At 31.9% G+C, this 20,317-nt stretch overlaps 1 protein-coding gene and 1 non-coding gene across 2 annotated transcripts in view; one reads left to right on the forward strand and one right to left on the reverse strand.

Moving 5' to 3' along the window:
- Positions 1 to 9,846, forward strand: part of LOC145245922 (U4/U6 small nuclear ribonucleoprotein Prp3-like) — a 75,532-nt gene extending 65,686 nt beyond the window's left edge. Inside the window, exons 18-21 of the mRNA XM_080107662.1 lie at positions 2,202 to 2,320; positions 3,533 to 3,613; positions 5,144 to 5,202; positions 9,368 to 9,846. Coding sequence (XP_079963788.1) covers positions 2,202 to 2,320; positions 3,533 to 3,613; positions 5,144 to 5,202; positions 9,368 to 9,523 — 415 coding nt within the window. The 3' untranslated portion in view covers positions 9,524 to 9,846. The remainder of the gene's footprint in view (positions 1 to 2,201; positions 2,321 to 3,532; positions 3,614 to 5,143; positions 5,203 to 9,367) is intronic.
- On the reverse strand, positions 8,551 to 8,623 carry Trnar-acg (transfer RNA arginine (anticodon ACG)). Its single transcript has one exon. It is a non-coding gene; the product is annotated as a tRNA-Arg (tRNA).
- Positions 9,847 to 20,317: the final 10,471 nt, after the last annotated feature.

The raw sequence follows: 20,317 nt of genomic DNA on the forward strand, positions 1-20,317 counted from the left end.
TACAATTTCAATTGACGATTAAATTCCTTAACAGAAACAAATTTCATTATTACATTCCTTTTCCATATACAGATATGTAAGCTAAACAATTGCAATTCCTTATTTCAATACCATTCTGTATTTATTTTAACTTATGATTGGAATTTTCAATTCCAAATCTAGCTTCGCAAGTTCGAATCCTTGACTATCCTATTTCATATTTACATTTAACTAATTCCCTAATTTTCTACTTACATGAAAAGGGGACAGCCCTTTTATCATGTAACACAAGTATCATAATTTTTATTTACTTTTCTTTATTTTTTAATACATGTATGCAACGTGTTTGAAGACAGTTATACATGGACAAACATGATTCTTAGAAACAGATGTCTCTTTTACAGAAAACATTTTTGCGGATAAGAATAAAAATATTTTTTTTTTGTAATTTTATTCATCAAAACATCCTTCCCCTTGGCCTGTTGTAGTGATGATGGAGCCAACGTATTTAAATCGATTGACCTCTTCAAGGTTTTCCTTGTTGAAGACAACCTGCTGTCTTTCACTAGTACTTTATCCATTATGCCACAAGTCCTTGCAGACAATCTTTATTTTGTAAATTCAGAAACACAGTTAATAAACATTATTAACAAATGACAAAATGTTACAATTGTTAAATTTTTTTTTATTGCCTCCCCCCTAGTCTATATATATATATATATATATATTGCTACCCCCGCTAGTCTATATATATATATATATATATATATATATATATATAAAAGCGAAAATGTATGTATGTATGTTAGCTTTTTGTGTGTCTGCAAAAGGCTTTTTTTGTTGGCCTTCTAGCTCGGCTCGCTTCTTCGTAAAACTTTTTATATCCCGTCTAAATGATAATATCTACCACTTAAGAACGGGGGTTGTGTGTGTACTTAATTTGCCCGACTTTCATGCGCTACTTTTTTTCTTTTTTTTTCAGATATTTCGATCGCCGCATGTTTCTTTCGCTTTTCAGTATAAAACAAGTGAAAACTGGCTTGCAGCCACATCATGTTTCAAGGTCAAACATCACGCGACTTAGGTTTTTCGCACCTGTCAATTTCATTTTATAAACGTTAAATTAAGATGCTTTTCATTCCTCTTCTCTTGTGACCGAGATGGTTAGGTCCCAGGGTTTTTTCCATTTTGCTTCTACCTCCACGTCAAAGGTTCGGGGTTCAAGCCTACTTTCCTACTAAAACGTTTTTTTTTTTCTTTTACACCTCCAAACACCCAGCCAACATTTTTTTTTTTTTTAAACAAAAACGCTCCTCTCGTGACAACGACCGGTTCTATGCATGCATTAGATGACGTCATGACCTGATTTACTTTAAATAGTTGAAAAACTGACTAAATTTCATGTACGTCGTGTTAGGTCAGTTGGTTAGTGCGTTGGTTCATTATCTAAACGTTTTGGGTTCGAATCGTGGTGTGAGATGTCTTTTGTTTTTGTTTTTTGATTTTTTAAATTTAAATATTGAACCAGTGTTATTTAAGCCATTTTTCACGTAACGTTCGTTTTTCTGTTTTTGTTTTTTTTACTTCGCTTATCCACCCCCGACCACACACCCAAAAACACCCGGGTACCCACCGAGTTTTTAAATTTTAATATCGAAACAGGCTTATTTAAGCCATTTTTCTTTCTTTTTTTTTTCAATTTTTTACATTTTTTGTTTTTTCGATTTTTACATTTAACATCATTCATTTGCCTTACGTTAGTTATTTTTGTGTTTTTTTTCGATGTTTTGATAAAGTTTTAATTTGAACTTGAAGCACTGAACTTTCCAACCCAAGCATTCATTCGATTCATCTCGTACAAATAACCTTACATCACATTGTCACAGCCTTCTAAACATCAAATCTATCTATACACTATATACAATTCTTGAAACAAACTACAGCATTCACTTAAAGATAAAATGTTTGCATAAAAAGCAAAAGAGAACTGTTCGGTCATTTTGTTCTTTCTGAATTTGAATTTTTTTCTTCAAAATTGAGTCACGTGTCAGTTTTTCAGTCAACTTTCAGATAACCATAAGGAATTGCTCTTGACTCTAGTTTTAAAAAAAGTATCCAACTATGTAAAACGTTTCCCAATTCTCCATCTTTGGGGATAACATGTTAGTATAAGTTGTTTTGTATATTTCTTCCTTTCTTATCTTATGTGTTTTTTTTTTCAGAATTCGAGATTTAAATAATCCTGCCCGAAAATTCAAGATAGAAACGAATGCTAAGCAGCTGTTCATGACTGGACTTGTTGTCTTGTTTAAAGATTGTAATGTTGTTGTCGTGGAAGGAGGTAAGCATTACTTTGATAATTCAAGGATTTTTCAAAAACACGTTTTTAATCGGTGCATTGCGATTAATTCATTCTTTCAGATGTACAATTTGCGATAAGACATAAATTATATGCAAGAACTTCTCTCATATAGAGTGACTTCATCCTCCCCCCCCCCACTTCCTCCCAAAAAAAAATTTCAATCATGAATGTTCAGCAGTATTGAATGGCAATATTCAATGACATGGAGGGACATTTTGCTGATTGACTCATCAGTAGGAGGTATGATCCTAAATTAGCTCACCAGACCTTAACATGTACACACCTGATTTTTATCTGTGGGGTCATCTGAAAGAATGTCTACCACAACTATCCCTAGACCATTCTCGAACTGAAGGGGGCTATCTCAGTCAAAACTAGGACAGTGTTAAGAGGACAGTTGTCTAAGTTACTGACAATTTTTCACATCATATACAAGTTGTCGTTGTCATTGAATGACTATAAAACAAAAAAACTGTTGGACATTCATAACTGAAACTTGATAGTCAAATCAAGGATAGACTGAAGTTTATTTGTATCAAATATGGTTGGATTGTAGAAAGATATGTGAATTTTATGAACGTTTCCAGGATGAGGAAGAGGAGTGATTATGATTAATATTTTTATCAATTTCAATCTTTTAATACATATCACAATCATATTAATAATAACAACTAGTCTAGGTTTTGTAGAGAATTTTAATCAATAATTTAATAGTAGGAGTAGAGAGAGGAGGAGGATGTGTTTTAGTCTATTATGATATACATTTGATATCAACAATGATTTATGCCATATTTGGAGGAATTTGAACCCGAAAAATGACTCTTTCATTCCTTGATGGAAGTGGAATCAGGTGTTTTTAGTTTTGTCATGACTACTGAGTAACTTTTACCTTTTGAGATGCGTATATTTTTACCCTTCTACAATACGCCCTACATTTCATGCAAAATTTGATACAATTCTAAAATCTATAACTGACTATCATACAAAATTACCCAATAATAATATAGACTTAAAGCAATGTTTATTGCTTGTGGGGAAAATTATATTATCTAAGATTCAAACATCATATGTTTTTGCAGATAAAATAATAATTTTTTTTTATTTTAAATGTTCAAATTCTTCATGAAAAATTGTTGTCATTATTGACATTGTACGTCATTATGTTATATATTTTTCTTGTTTTCTTTTTAGGTCCCAAGCAACAAAAGAAGTTCAAACGACTGATGTTACATCGAATAAAATGGTCAGAATCTCAACAACACACAAAAGATGGTATCAAGATTTTTTTTTTTTTTTTTTTTTTTTTACTTGTGTACACATTCACTTTCTTTTTTTTTTTTTCATGTACTTCAACTGCTTTTTTGATAAATATTAATTTGTACAATATTTTAAAATAATGAATCTAAACTAATTACATATATGAGCACCTTTTCACCTAAATAAACCTTGGTTACTGGTTCGTTTTTGCATCTGGTTGGGAATCTGCATGGTTTGTATCGTTATCCCCCGTTGTGTTTGGTGATCAAGGAAGATTGCAAGCTGTTGAATATTGTTATGGTTTAAGGGAACCACCAAGCATAAACAAGGCATCAAAAAGAGAGAATTACACAGTTGCAACGTAACAATTGATCAGTTTGTGTACAGAACGTCAATATAATTTGTATGAAGCAGAAACTTTCCGCAGATGTGTGTCTGTGCACTGAAAAGTTCTTTTCTTTTTCTTTTTTTTTTCAACATTTACAGAAAATCCTACTGAATTCTATTGTCAGTGTTTCTGTTCTCTGTGTGCAAGGAAATTGCTAATTAAAAGTGCCACCCATCACTCAGTGTCATCAATAAATTGTTTTGGATACATTCTAAAATATATGTTTAACTGAATTTGTATAAATGTGGATTAAGATGATGCAAACTGAATAAACAGCTACTTTTCTCAGAATTGATATTTAAGGTAACCTTAAAGACTTAATAATTGAATAAAGAGCCATGATCAAAGTGTAGTATCTGTTCCAAGACTACTCTTAAGGTAATTTGTCTCTGTCAATGGAGGGGATACCCTCTGTACTAAGACAATTATTATTTTTTGTCCCAACCAGAGTGCCCCTTTGGCCTTCTTTTTGGGGAGCTGGTTTAACCCCACATTAAAAACAACCTTGTGTCACATTTTGCTTTCGTGGGGCAGAAAATAAATACTAATAATAGGCTAATGTAGTTTGCTTGAAACATTGTTTAGTGTGTATATAAAGATAATTTATAGCAATACAATGCATGTGTGTACCAAGTAAACGTGAAATGAAGCAAAATAAACATATAATGATGGAATGAGATTTGTAGTTTCCGTCTTTTATTGATGTAATTTTTTTTTTTATTAAAATCTTAATTACTGTCATTGTTGTGGTTTGGTAAGAATTCCGTATAACATAATATTTCAGGGGAAAATTCAGACATACAAAGCAGAAAAAACGTTGGGATAGTTCAGCAGAAAATTTTGATGAATTTAGATTTTTAAAGATTTTGTTTAAAAAAAAGTTTTTATTGAATGTTAATATAAAGTAATTATTTTATTAAAAATTAACATTTTTGGTCACTTTTACTTGATTTCAAAGACAAAATGTCTTATATACCTATCTGTGACTACAAAGGAATAATACCCTGAAGGTGCAGATAAAAAAATAGTTTGTTTTTTTAAGGTATCACTTAGTAGAAAGTAATACTCAAAAATTTAGTAATATAATCAAGAACTTTTTATTATTTATTTTTATTAACACCACATGTTTTTGGTTTATTTATTTATTTAATTTTTAGATGACAGTGACTCTGAAGCAGAAGCAATAAAGCCCAACAAATGTTCACTTGTATGGGAGGTAACGAAATCAAATTATTATTTCTTTTTCTTCTTCTTCTTCTTCTTATGAAATGTAGTCATCATCATCATCATCAGCAGCAGCAGTAGCTTAACATCCATTTTACATACCACTATGCATTGTCAATCTTTAAGAAATTGATTTCCAACTTCCATGGTCCTGAATATGACCCTCAACTATATCCGATGGTGAGGCCCCAGCTTGCAGGCTTTGGGGAGTGTGGAGCTACCCTTTAATTGCCATTGCTCCCAGGTCCACTCTGACCCGGAGTGGTAATACCCGTTAGGGTCCTAACTATGGGTTAAATAGAAACCGACTTGAAAAAAAAAAAAAAATATATTCTATTGAAAAATTTTCTTCTAAATCACTGGATTCGGCATTAAATAACCTGAAAAGGGTTGATATGCCATAAAACAAAAACAACCAACCAAGCAACTTGCAGGATTTGGGGAGTGTGGGGCCACTCTTTAATTGCCATTGCTCCCAGGTCCACTCTGACCCAGAGTGGTAGTACCTGTTAGGATCCCAACTATGGGTTAAATAGACTCCATTAAAAATCGTTCCTCGAAATCACTAGATTCGGCATTAAATAACATGAAAAAGGTTGATATGCCGTAAAACAAAAACAACCAACCAACCAACCAACTATGTCAATAGTTAGAAACCGACTTGAAAAAAAAATATATATATATCCTATTAAAAAATTTTTCTTCAAAATAACTGGATTCGGCACTAAATAACTTGGAAAGGGTTGCTGTAAAACTGGAATGAGAGACGCTCAAAGGTACAAAAATAAAAATTGTCCCAGTCGTGAAGGATTTCTCCTCCACCGAAAGAGAACAAGAAATGGAAATGCAGCATCCGAAGAACAGATGCTGCACTTTGATCTGACCAAAAGGCCAAGAGTAGCGGTGAGCCCGAACAACGGGCGTGGAAAAAGAAAGGGAAAAAAGGCAGTTGTAAACGACGAAAGGAAGAAAAAGTAAAGACGACAGAAAAGAAGATAAGATCATAGCTTATGGCGGGAGAACGTGATAACGTTAAATTGGCTATGACAGCCCGGCGCCGCTCGCTGAGCCCGTGGGTGGCGAGGATACGAATGAAATTCCGATGTACAAAGCGATCAGTGTCGACGGCCTCTGGGCGATAAGTGACTCCTATTGAAAAGACACGTGGCCTTTGTGGAATCGGATTCAGCTGTTTTTATGTTCTCTCAAAAATAATTAGGTAAGATGTAACGAAGCCGGGCGACACCGGATAACCTTGCTTCCTAGCCTATTTCTAACCAGATCTTTATCCTTCTTCCTCTCAAGTGCATCCTTAACATTTGTTATATTTTCCCTGGTTTTTTCCTGAATCTACATCTGTTGACCCAAGAACTATCCATTCTTTCAATTTTTTTTTTCATTTTCTTTCTTTGAAGATTGTAATGCTGGGTATGAGGCAGCCAAACTAGCTGCCAACATTGCTTTGCTTTTTATTGAAACCAGCTGAGAGCTCTTTTTAGTATTCTCATTGTTCCCTTAAGGACAATTGTCTGAATCTCTTTTGCGCTTGGCTCACAAGGTATATTAATTAGATAGGACTTAAAGTTCTTCTTCATAAGCCCAGTGGCACTTATAATAACTGGTATTATTGATATCTTCATAAGATTCCAGTTTCTTTTCATATCATACATGACACCTTATTGGGATGATTAATGAAATTGTTGGTTCATTTTCAAATATAAATAAAACAAACAAATTATCTCCCCCTTGATTATGCTTATTTCACATTTTAGAGAATTCACTTAGTACTTTTTTCAATTCTGCCATTACTAACCAGCAGAGTGCCAACTAAGAGAAAAGTCTACCAAGCACATATATGCAGTGTGATGATGCATGGTAGTGCAACCTGGCCAATCAGGATTGAGGACATTACGTGACGTGGAGAGACATGATACAAGAATGATACAAAGAATATGTAATGTGAATCTTAAAAACACTTAGTTCTGATGTGCTCAGAGGGAGATTAAATCTGGACAGTATAGGGAGATGTGTGCAGAAGATATATGGCAACATTAAAAGAATGAATAAAAGTTCTTGGATTAGTGGATGTAAAATGGTTGAGGTAGCAGGTTTAGTTCACAGGAAGGAAGTCACAGAAAACATGCCACAAAATGAGAAGAATGGACTTGAGAGAAAGAAGGATAAATAAATGCCTAGTCAGAGATAAGTTAGCTTGGAAGTCAATTAGCATGTAAAACAGATGTTAAACCAAACATGATGATGATCTTTAAGTAGTTTATCGTGTGAATCTGTTTGTTTGGAGTGCTTCTATATCTAAAGAGCTTTGTTGAATATTGAAGTTTGTGTGTGCTTAATTTGTTTGTTTGTTTGTTATTAGTCCTTTCTCTTTTCCTTAACAAACTTGAAAATACAGTGATAGTCACACCACATTACAGGATAAAAAAAAATCAAATCAACTTGAAATACGAATATCTAAAATTAGATATCAATGATTTCAAAAGTCTGTCGACCACACACAAAAGAAAAAAGCAGAGAAAAAAATGCAGTAAAACCTCAGAACCAAACTTGAAGATTCAACAAGTTTCTAATTATTACAACAAATTTATTTTAAACATTTTTGAAAAATTTTCACCAACACTTCATATTTACCATTTTTACTCTCTTTGCAATTATGTTTTTGGCACCAACAATTTTCTCCTGATAAGATGTTAGCTGAATGAGATCCAAAAGACATATTTCTGCCTATTTTATTTAAATGTATATATAAATTTTGAACCTTGAAACGTGTGTATATATATATATATATATATATATATATGCTAGAAAATTACTCATGCTAGGACAGATATATTGCAATAAATATAGCATTAATTTTTTTTTTAATCTTTTTTTTTTTTTTTTTTTTTTTTTTTTTTAAAGTTCTTTGGAGTGGATGGTACTGGTTTGGTGGGCATATTTTCTAAATGGTATAAATCTAATAAAAAAAAAAGTATATAATAAAAAAATAATGTGCACACATTACTCACTGTGTTGCCTAAAATACATATTCCATAATTCATAATGTTCAATAGTTTAGGATTTTACCAGGCACATACATATTATTGACACATCAGCATCAATTTTTTTAAAATGTATTATTTAATACTAGCAGCTGCACCGCTGAGTCAAACCCAAAATCAAGTATACTCCACATCGTCTTACCATCAATGCTTACCTTGTGAACTTGGAGTAGGGGAAATTCCCATATGCACAAAACAAAATCACTGAAAAAACAAAAATACCTAAAGTAAGTTTAAGGATAATGAGTAAACGTTGGATAAAATGATGGTTAAAATTATTATGAACTTGCCAGGATTGGAACCTAGAATCTTCTGATCCGTAGTCAGACACGTTATCCATTGCGCCACAAGTCCTGTCCATATGTCGAGATATACAGAGAGTGCTAAATTCTGTTGACATGGGCAGGTAACTTTTTCGACAATTGCACGAACGACCCCAAAACCCTTATTTTGGGCTTTTTGCGTGACTCAGCATTGTTCATTACAAACCATATATAGATAAGGACAATCTAAGGACTCGCACCTTTCAGGGAAAAAAAAGAATTTCAGTGCATCCATTCGAAAGTTTTATTGGTGTATATATATATATATATATATATATATATATATATATATACATACACACACACATAAATAAATAAACAAACATTTAGAATTTTATTAATAGTATAGATAACACAAAATTTGATGTACAGCAATTCTTTTCTCTATTAAATTTTTGGATCTTATTTTAAAAGTTTTTGGGCTTGGGACGAGTTTGGATGGGTCCACCACCTAAATGGTAAAATTTACAAAAATGTCAAGTCACCGTCTTATCAAGAATGTATATTCAAAAATTCATAATGATCAGTTTATATAAAAACTTTATATATGCACTCCCTAAATGTTAACATTTACAAAAATAATAATGTGTTCATGCTACTTACTGTGTTACTTAGAATAAATATTCGGAAATTTATAATGATCCAGTTATTAGTTTAGGAGATTACTATATACATACATGCATGCATATATATATATATATATATATATATATATATATATTACATACCAAACTTTATATATAGATGAATAATGCCAAGAATTTTCATATTTCAGGGAACTATGAAGACACGTGCATTTGGTGAGATGAAGTTCAAGGCATGCCCTACAGAAAGCTTTGCACGAGAGCAATTTCGTAAATATGGAGTTGAATTCTATTGGGATTTGGCATATAGTGGTAACGTCTTGGAGGCAGCAGGGGAGGATTTATGACCTTATTCTTCCATTTGGGTGTTATTTGCTGAATGCAGGGATGCAAGAGAAAAGTCAACAACAGGAGTGGTTCTCATTTTCTTGTTGCAAGAGAAAATTAAAGATCCCAATTTTTTATTCGTTTTATTTTTTTTCTCTCTTGCTTTTCAGAATATGGGTTAAAGAAACATTATGCACCTTGTTATGCAAACAAACAAAAAAAAACTTTTTTAAAAATACATAAAATCATTTTCAAATGGACATGTGATTGTAGGATTTTTTTTCCCATTTTAATAATACAACTAAAAATGCCTTGAAAAAAAGATGAGCATATTTTCATGAAATTTCAGTGTTTTTATTTATTTTTTAGTTGTTTATATTTTTTTATGATATCATTTAAATGCCAGTTTAATTTGCATTGTTTTGGTTGATTTTTATCCAATTACAAAAATATATCTTGAAAATTTGAAAACTTTAGAAAACCAAATAATTAAAATCATTTTTTTTTCTCCAAGATTTTCAATGTAAGACACCTTTTTCAAAGAAGATTGTTGTTTTTTTATTCATTTTGCTGATATAATATTTTTTATAATATTATTTGGTTTTCTAAAATGTTCAAATTAACTTTATGAAATAATGCTTGCAAAAACATGACCAAACTCCTATTACATCTTGAAAACGTTTTGAGTTCCTTAGTGATATGTTTACGTTATTGCTTGATATTTTTTTTTTTTTTCAGCATCATACTAGCTCAGACAGTAATCCGGTCTTGCTTTTAATGGAAACCGGATCTCACCTCTAAAGTGATGTGTTATGCAATTAGATAACATGTTACTAACTAATACTTTTACACTTTTGTGTCTTAGATTAGATGGTGAAACCTGTGTGAATTTTTGGCAGTCATTTTATCTGAGGCTTTTAACGCCTTTACATTGTTCTCAATTTTCCTCTTTCTAGACATTTCACAACTCTAATAGATTTTTAAGACGTCCATTTTTACACAGGATTCTCTAGTAGTACATGTTTTTTTATGAAGGAGTTACCACTTATCAAGGACCAGGGGCCACTCGAGGATAAGGGTTAATGAGTGTACAGTAGTCAATGGTACAATATCGTAGTAATTGTTAGTAGTTGAAATTTGGTAAATTGAATAAAGGAGACGGCTCATCAAGAACTTGTTTACGTTGGACTTGAAATCAACTATATTGTAACCAGTTGGAAAGCAGGCAATCGAAAGAGTTCCACATTCATGCAGTTCTAAGAAAGAAGCTTTGTTCATGGAATCCATGTTTAGGTTTAGGCACAGATAAAGAATGGGGAAAATTGATAGTGGTTTCAGGTAGCCGAGTGTTTTTCATGAAAAGTTTACAAGGGGGAACCATATATTGGAGTTCAGTCGAGCATTTGCCATGAAAATAACGATAGAGCAGAGACAGGCTCGCAACATCTTTTCTATGGGAAAGATGTTGCAGGGAAGAGAAAAGAGTATAACCTAAGTTTTGAAGCCGGTTTTGAACTCTATTAAGGCTAGATAACCATTGCTAGATGTACCTATCCACCATTGTACAGGATTTTAATTTTTGTCTGTACATTTTTAAGCTTAAGGTAAACAGCTTTTATTATATTCTTCAATTTAATACATATTTTTATTTTTAGGTGATTATTTGAAAATGTTTCATATTAGCAGTCATCCGGAATGAACAGAGTAATTTTTTTAATAAATTGTAGCAAAGTATGTTATTGATGACACAACCATCTATGGCAACACATCAAAGGCCGTAAATGATAAAGTTCTCTCAGATTCTCTCTTCTCTAATCTTGAGCGCGTGGTACAGTAGTGGAGGAGGTGGCTGGTTACTTTTAATGCATCTAAAACCAAGCTCCTATCTTTATATCATCAACGCTCTGATCCCCATCTGGCATCAATTGAAATGGGTGGCTCTCGTCTAGGGGAACCTCCATGTTTTGATAAGCTTTTGGGCTTGACCTTTACCCCTGATCTGAAATGGAATGCGTACATCAAGTCAGTTGCCAAGGTTGCTGGAAAAATGGTTGGATCCTTCTACTGCTCCAGAAGATATCTCACCCCTTATGCAATTCTCTATCTGTATAAAAGCCAAGTACGTCTAAGGATGGAATACTGCTGCCACATCTGGGCAGGAGCTGCTAAAAATAGCTTATCCTGCCTTGACAGAGTACAAAATAGGCTTCATAGCCTAGTGGGTGATGCCCTTTTTTCTTCGTTGCAACCTCTCTCCCACAGGAAAGACATTGCGAGCCTGTCTTTGTTTTATCGTTACTATCATGGCAGGTGCTCGTCTGAACTCCAATCACTGGTCCCCCCCCCCCCGCCAATCTTTCACAATAAACACCCGCCTAGCTGAAACCACTGTCAAAAATTTTCCCCACTCCTTATCTGTGCCAAAATCAAAACGTAGATTCCATGAACAAAGCTCCTTTCTTAGAACTGCACGCCTGTGGAACTCTGTTCCGGTTGCCTGTTTCCCACCTGACTACAACCTGAATGTCTTCAAGGCCAATGTAAACAAATTCCTGATGAACCGCCTCCTAAAGTAAGACACTTTATCAAATCTCTAACACTAACATACTGTACACACAATAACCCTTATCCCTGAGTGGCTTCTGGGCCTTGATAAGTGTTGACTACCTTGTAAAAAAAAAAAAAATTGCCAATAGCACAAGACAACAATAACAAATGAAAATTGGTTTGCCAGCAGGAAAATATAATTGGAGTAGAACTTAAAACATACATATAGGATAACATGTTTTATTTGTCAGCTTAAATGTTATTTATTTCAGAATTGGATACTTATGCAGAATATGGACCGTGTTGAAATAATAAATTTATTTAGAAATCAATTCTTTAAATGGGGAGGGGAGATACCGTAAAAATTGAATTTAACTTGAAAATCCTATCTACAAAATATAGCACGGTCTGTATTCTGCATAAGTAGCTGGAATTTGATCTATAACAGTTAAAACTTAATAATTCTATCGAATTTCTGTTTCTACTTTTGACAATTTTTGGCTAGATTTCTTAATATTTATTTCAGAACTGCTCAATAAAAAGTAGAGCTCTTTAGCAATAATAATAAACAGAATTTTGAATTGCCGCACAAATGCAGTCATGTTTCAACTGCAAATTTTGTCAGGCCATTAACTTGTCATTTTACATTTTTTGCTTTTAGGCCGAAATGCTCTTAACCCTACCAGACCAAGTTACCAATATACTGTTAATTGTTTTTGTGTTGTCAGAGAGGTAAAAATAGCTACCCAATCACTGCTGAGCCTCAATTTAGCGCAAGCATAACATTCTGCAAATGGCTTCCTTTTTTTTTTTTCTTTTTTTTTTTTTTTTTTTTTTTTTCAGAGTTATGAGTTGTTTTGTAGACTAAAGTAGCCATGAAGCGAACTAGTGATGAACCAAGCACTTCGACAGGTAAAAGAGTGAAACCAAGGGGTTTCACGGTGCAACAAGTGTTGGATAAAGCAACAACTTCTGATTCAGACGAAGGCAAATTTGATCAGGAGTATGTTTCTAAATCAAGATGATGAATATATCGATGAAGGAGAAAGTGATGATAATTCTGATGATGCAAACGGGCGTAGATCAAAATCGAGTATTCAAAGTAGAGGGTGTGTTATTCAACCAGGTGATAGGGGAGATTCTGATGTGGTTGATGAGGGATGGAGTCGCAATTTTTTAGCTCCAGATCTGGATTTTACAATTTTGCATAGGAGGCCAAGCACAGGGGACAAATTAGGTTCAGTAACTCAGGTCTGGTAGGGTTAACATTTTGATTTATATGTATTCTCATTTTTAGTTTTAAATAATAATATTGTAAATAATAATATTCATCTTAACATGTAAATAATGAAGTGAAAACCTTTTCATATTATTTTTATATTTTCTGTATATACATATTGTTGTGAATGCATACACTTTCAAAAAATACAAAAGTACAAATCACTGTATCCGTAAAAATAAAGGTGCAACTTCACTATAGTGTGCCTTTGGAAAAATGCATTTCAGATAAAAACATTATGACATACTTACACGTCATGCTGAAATTAGTATAAATTACAAAAAAAAGTCTCGTAGAAAAATAATTATAAGTAAAAACGAAATTTTTCCAAGTTAATTTCCCCCACTCTTTATCTGTGCCTAAACCTAAACGTAGATTCCATGAACAAAGCTTCTTTCTTAGAACTGCACGCCTATGGAATTGTCTTCCGTTTTCCTGCTTTCCGGCTGACTACAATATGGTTGTGTTCAAGTCTAAAGTAAATAAGTTCTTGATGAGCCGTTCCATATAAGTTATTAAATTTACCAAATTTTCATTACTAATGATTACTATATTGACCAATTTCTACTGTACACTCTTTAACCCTTATCCTTGAGTGGCCTCTTGGCCTTGATAATGTGGTGATACCTTTGTAAAAAAAAAAAAAAAAAAAAAAGTTGCGAGTTTTCACTGTAACTTCTTTAGAAGTTCGAAATCAGGGGGAGATAACTGCATTCTATCGTTTAAGTTGCTTTGAGCAAAATCCAATGACATTATCTTTCAGATCAGTCATCTTGCTTGTTCTCGATCTACAGCACGCTTTTTTTCCAAAAATCAGCTCTAGCACATCTACTGGGTCATTTTTCTGTAATTTTTGGAATTTACACTACTTTTGATATGACACTAACGTACATAATGTTTTTTCCTGAAATGCCTTTGTATGAAAATACACAATTGGGTCGGATGACCAAAATAAATTTATAAGAAAAAGGCGAGATCTTTTCTCAATTTTTTAAAGCAACCAATAAACACAACAAAGTGATGACTGTAGCTACGAATGATAGAAAAGGAGAAAAGTAGGTACATCTATAAATATACAAACGAAAAAATATTGAATTTCAAGTAAAACAAATGGTACCTACATAATTGTCACGTCGCAAATAGTAACAGATCCAACAGTTATGGGAAACAATAAGGTAGAAAAATAATAATTCATGAAAAACTTTGATAAAGTTTATATGGTGAATAAATTTTGTCCAACATTTTGAATTGCATACGTCACATGACATAAGCAATAGAACTTAATTATCTACCCTGTCGACTTGTATCTTTTTTTTTTTAGTAAGCGTAATATAGTGATTTCACTTCCTTACACAAATTTCTTTTTTCATTAATAATTATTTTTCTACCTTATCGTTTTTCATAATTTTTGGATTTGTTACTATTTGAGACCTGACAATTATGTAGTTACCTTGTTTTAATCAGAATTCAATATATTTTTCATTTGTATAAAGAAGTGCCAAAAAGTTTTGGGTTTTTTTTTTTATATCCTCATTATCACCATTACCATGATGATGATCATCATCATCATCTTAAAATCTGTTTTATATGCTGGCATGTGTTGGATGGCAACAGAGATACAGAAATTGTTTTACTCCTTCAAATAGGTGGCAGGAACTGATTTCATTAGTTGATGCCGTAAGGTGACAAATGATTTTGACCGATCATCTGGTATTTGAACTGTACGATCTATGATCAAGATGATTTTGGACCACTCTATACCAACAGATGTTCACGCCTAAAACATAAAGAACCAGTTGTGTCTATTGACGCGACTTTGCTGTGCTGATGAAACGGCTGTAAGAATATGATAACTAATCACTGAACGCTTGATTTATGGAAGGAAAAAAAGAATTAAAGCAATTTTAGATGTTTTTGGCTTGGCTTTTAAATTTGTAAAATTTATGGCAATCATGGCTGAGAAAACTGGATATTTTGAACTTGGAGAATTATTTTATTACACTATATTTGTTCTGGAACCCAATAAAAAGGCATTCATTGAACTTTGATCTTTTTTCTAAATTTACAAAATTTATATATGAAAAAAAAATTTTTTTCACTATAAAAAAAACTTTGTTTATGAGAAAGAGATTTTAATCCACTATGATTGGTGTATACAAACAGAGCACATTTAAAGTAAACAATTTACCTTATATATATATATATATATATATATATATATATATATATATATACTAGCATTTCGGCCCAACGTCGCCCGGGTGTTTGGAGGTGTATGTTGAGCAAAAAAAAAAAAAAAAGGGGGTCAATTTTTTTAACTTTGATCCCTATTATGACCCCTTAACATTTATTGCTTTGGGCTTAAATCAAGTTATTAAGTTAGATCTATGTGCAAGGAACCTTTATCTAAAATTTCAATTGTTTAGATCCCAAATTGGCGAAGGAGTTTGGTAGAGTTGTCAAAGGTTAAATCTTTGAACTTTGACCCCTTAACAGCAAAATTTTTGGTCAAAAACGAATTACAAAGATTTTCCCAAATCATACTACACTATATATCAAATTTTGAGTCTATAGACTGAAGATTGACAGTTATTGCATAGGGAAATGTACACAGACACACACACACACTTTCACATACATATACATATATATATACAAGATGCCTTCAATAAGTTTCCAGACTTTTTCTGTACAGGCATATAAAATTGTTGTAAACTCCTGAAATTTTAGTGTTATTGCTATACATCTTATGAGATGACTGACCATTTTGAATAATTTCAGGTTTAAATGAACAGCTACAACAGCAATTGGAATACATCCTACAAAAGCCTGATTGTTACAGGTAGTGAATTTCAAAAATGTAATCTGGATGTGAGGACACTTTAGAAGAACGATATACAATAAAATTCTGTTTTAAACTTGAAAAAAATGACACAGAAACGTATGGAATGCTTCAGACTGCTTTTGGATCATTCTGCATGGATCGAGCATTAGTTTTTGAGTGGCATAAGAGATTCAAGGATGGCAGGGAGTCTGTGAGGGATGAAGGGTATGGGAGGAATAAGTAAGTCAGAATACCAGAGTTAATTGGCTAAATAAGTAAATTTTTAGCTGGGGACCATAAGTGCACAGTTTGATGTCAGTGTGGGAACTGTACACACAATTATTTGTGAGAAACTGAAGATGCGGAAGACTTATGCAAAGTTTATTCCAAAGGTGCTTAGAAAAGAGCAGAAAGACATCATGACCAAGATGGACATCAAGACAGTTCCTTACCCTCCCTGTAGTCCAGACATTGCTCTGTGTGACTTGGTTATTCCCTAAGTTAAAGGAAGACATTAGAGGCTGTCGTTATAAAACAATTAAGGAGGTGAAAGAGGGTCATTGACATACTCACACAAGAGAACTTCCATGGGCCTTCCAGAAGTTGTTGGAACGGTACAAGTGCATTGCAGCCAGAGGAGATTACTTCGAAAGGGACTAGAGTTTCATGTGTGTTCTATCAATAAAAGTGCCTATACGAAAAACGTCTGGAAACTTATTGAAGGCTCCTTGTGTGTGTGTGTGTGTGTGTGTGTGTGTGTATATATATATGTATATATATATATATATATATATATATATAATAAATTGCAGATTAAGAATATTCAAAGATAAAAACTAATGGATTTAACAAGGTTTATATAATAGTGCTCAATAATAAATAGAACAAAATATACTTTTTATTTATATTTAAACATTTTTTTAATATCACTTCACAATCATTACTAGGGCTAGGACAACAGCATATTCTTTTCATTGTTTTGACTCTCGAGTCTTGGTATCCGTTGATATCTTATATGCTTTTATATAGAGTGATGTGGTTCTTGGTTGTCCAACTGTGTCGGATATATACTCAAGAGTCAAAACAATGAAAAGAATATGCTGTTGTCATAGCCCTAATCATTACAATGTTTCAGTCAATTAGTTATGCAGATCTAAAGACCTTGGCAGACGATACTAGACCCTTCTTTTAAAGGTTTGAAGATTTAATGTTTTTAAAAGAAGAGTCTAGTATTGCCTGATAAAGTCTTTAGTTATTCATAACTGGTCGAAACATGGTCATGATTGTGTAGCGATATTGAAACATATTTATTTAAATATAAATAAAAAATATATATATTAGTGTGTATTTAGGCAGCATTTTTTCATTTGAGCAAACATTATTAAAAATAATAAATCCCTTCCATAAATATCACCTCTAAAGAACAGGTAATTCTTTTTTGGCACGCCAGATTTAAATCTTCCATTTTTTTTTTGGTTCGCCAAAAACTACCCCAAATTTCATTCCATCATAAAAACAAATTTCTACAGATAAAAAAACATATTTGTACATTTTTATCTAGTGTGTAAACATTAAATTACATATGGAAAACCATGTTTATTATTTTTAAAAATCCAACAACGAAGCTGAAGTCAATGTTTTCTAAACATTCTAAAACAAAACTAATTTTTTTGATAAATCTCTGTGTAGCATACCGGGAAAATATTTTTTCTAAAGAATAAAAATGAATAAAATTTATTTTTACAAGAATCTTTGTACATTCATCTAGCAAATAAACATAAAATTACACATGAAAATCTACTTGGATTATTTTTAACTTGTTTTTTGCAAGAGCATTAGCAAAGTAGAAGTCCAGCAAAAAGTTGTGTTTTTTCCTAATTACATTTATAGGAGAAAAGGTCACCCATGAGCTATCATAGGGTCGCCAATTAATAGGCGAGGCAAGTGACCAGACTATAGGTAGAAACCTTCCTATAATAAAAAATATAGCAATATAACGACAATAGTAAATAGCAATCAACTCAGACACAATGTTTGTATATTAAAATAATAATTTTTATTTAACCAAAATAGCTTTATATATATATATATATATATATATATATATATATATATAAGTGGGATTTTGATTATGTTTTTTATTACTTGTGATCTCCTGTGGCCATGAAATTTAATTCAATTAACAGCATTTTGGATATTTTAAGCGGGATAGTTCATAGAGTAAATGTGGTATTGTGGTGATTTCTGAAGTGAAAATGATGGACAAATTGTGAAAGAATTGAAGGAAAATGCTTATCGGAATGAGTCAAAATGTGTCAAGTTGAAGACAAAATGACTACAAAAGTAATGGCTGGAAATCTTTCATGACTGTGGCAATTGTTATTCCACGCATATTTGATGAAGAAAACTGTGAATAAATATATCTAAGGGAAAGTAAAAGTTTCAGAAGAGAATTGTTTATTCCTTTTGCTCGCATGAACTAAATTGTCCATGTGTGACAACATCAACTTCAGCTTCGTTGCATAAGTTGGATTTTTAAAAATAATAAACATAGTTTTTCATATGTAATTTTACATTTATTAACTAAAGATTCTTGTAAAAATAAACTTTATTCATTTTCATTCTTTATAAAAAATATTTTCTTGGTACGGCACACAAAAATTTATCAATTTTGTTTTAGAAGCAAAACATTGACTTCAGCTCCGATGTTGGATTTTAAAAAATAATAAACGTTTTTTTTTTTTATGTAATTTTATGTTTATTCACTAGATAGAAATGTACAAATGAGCGTTTTTTTTTTTTTTTGTAGAAATTTGTTTTTATGATAGAATGAAATTTGATGCACTGGCATACTTTTGGGCGAACCAAACTGGCAGATTAGAATCTGACGTGCTGGCGTGTATGCCCCAAAAACAAAAAAAAAATTACTGAAAAAAACTAGAATCTCACTTTTGATTAGAGGGATTTATTGAAAACTTTCACATACTATTATTACACCAATAATCTTTTTTTATATAGTAAAATAATCCCCCTAACTTATATATTAATATGAAAATCTGTTTAAATATAAAACGAAATACAAGAAAAACAGTAAAATATATTTTAAATTTCTTGAAAATATTTTAACATTTTTGTTGGCAGACATATTTTCAGTCTTCATCTGTGTATTTGGTCTATCAAGTGGAGGGAGGATATAAACCTAACTGACAAAATTGCTTCAATTATAACCATTTTCTTTTCTCTCTTTTTTTTTTTTACTTGATTTGAGCTTTCATCTTTGAGAACTTGCTTTTATGATAAGTAAACACTACTTAACAGGTGATTCAAATGCTGACGTCAAAATGTGTCTTGCATAAGAGTGTGAAAAATCTCAGTCCACTAATTCATTGAAGTTTTTTCAGATTTGTCAAAGCTAATACACCGGCAAAAGCTGACATTTTTCTTTTTTTTTCTTCTTTATCACAAGTAAAATAAATTTACATTGTTTTATTTTCATGTTATTATGGTGTATATATTTTAATATCACTGGTAGCTTAATAACAATAAATATTAATCATTTTATCTTTAGAACCAAAAATGTAAAATTAAGTTCAACATGGTTTTAAAGAATCATTTTTGGAATCGGAAATTAGAGTAAATTTTTTCCGATTATGATGCTGATTTTTCTGATTCCGATTCTGATGCCGACTAATCGTCCCAACACTAATATTGAGTAAACATGTTTTTACCATTATAAATTATTTTTATATATAGTATGCTTATTTATACATACATTATTGGCTACATATGTGCATACATGTTTCTACAGCATATTTATCTATACAAACAAGCCAATTATATTTATATAAATAAACATACTATATATATATATATATATATATATATATATATATATATAGTTTTTGAACCCTTTATAACCGTGAAAACCTTTTTAAAAAAATTTATAAAAATTAAATTTTTAGTCCTTCATTGGAAAATTATTTTCTCAGTAAGTTATTTAATCTCTTGCAATTGCTAAAAAAAACTTGCTCTTTCGAACTCACAATAGCCCTAAGTATTCAGGGTTCATCAGTTGTTTACCATGAAACACTGTTTTGGGGATTGAATATATATATATATATATAAGCTGTGTGTGTGTGTGTGTGTGTGTCTGGTCACAAATAG

Source organism: Euprymna scolopes, chromosome 23 (genome assembly GCF_053919585.1).
Source record: "Euprymna scolopes isolate OS-2025 chromosome 23, ASM5391958v1, whole genome shotgun sequence".
Taxonomy (NCBI): domain Eukaryota; kingdom Metazoa; phylum Mollusca; class Cephalopoda; order Sepiida; family Sepiolidae; genus Euprymna; species Euprymna scolopes.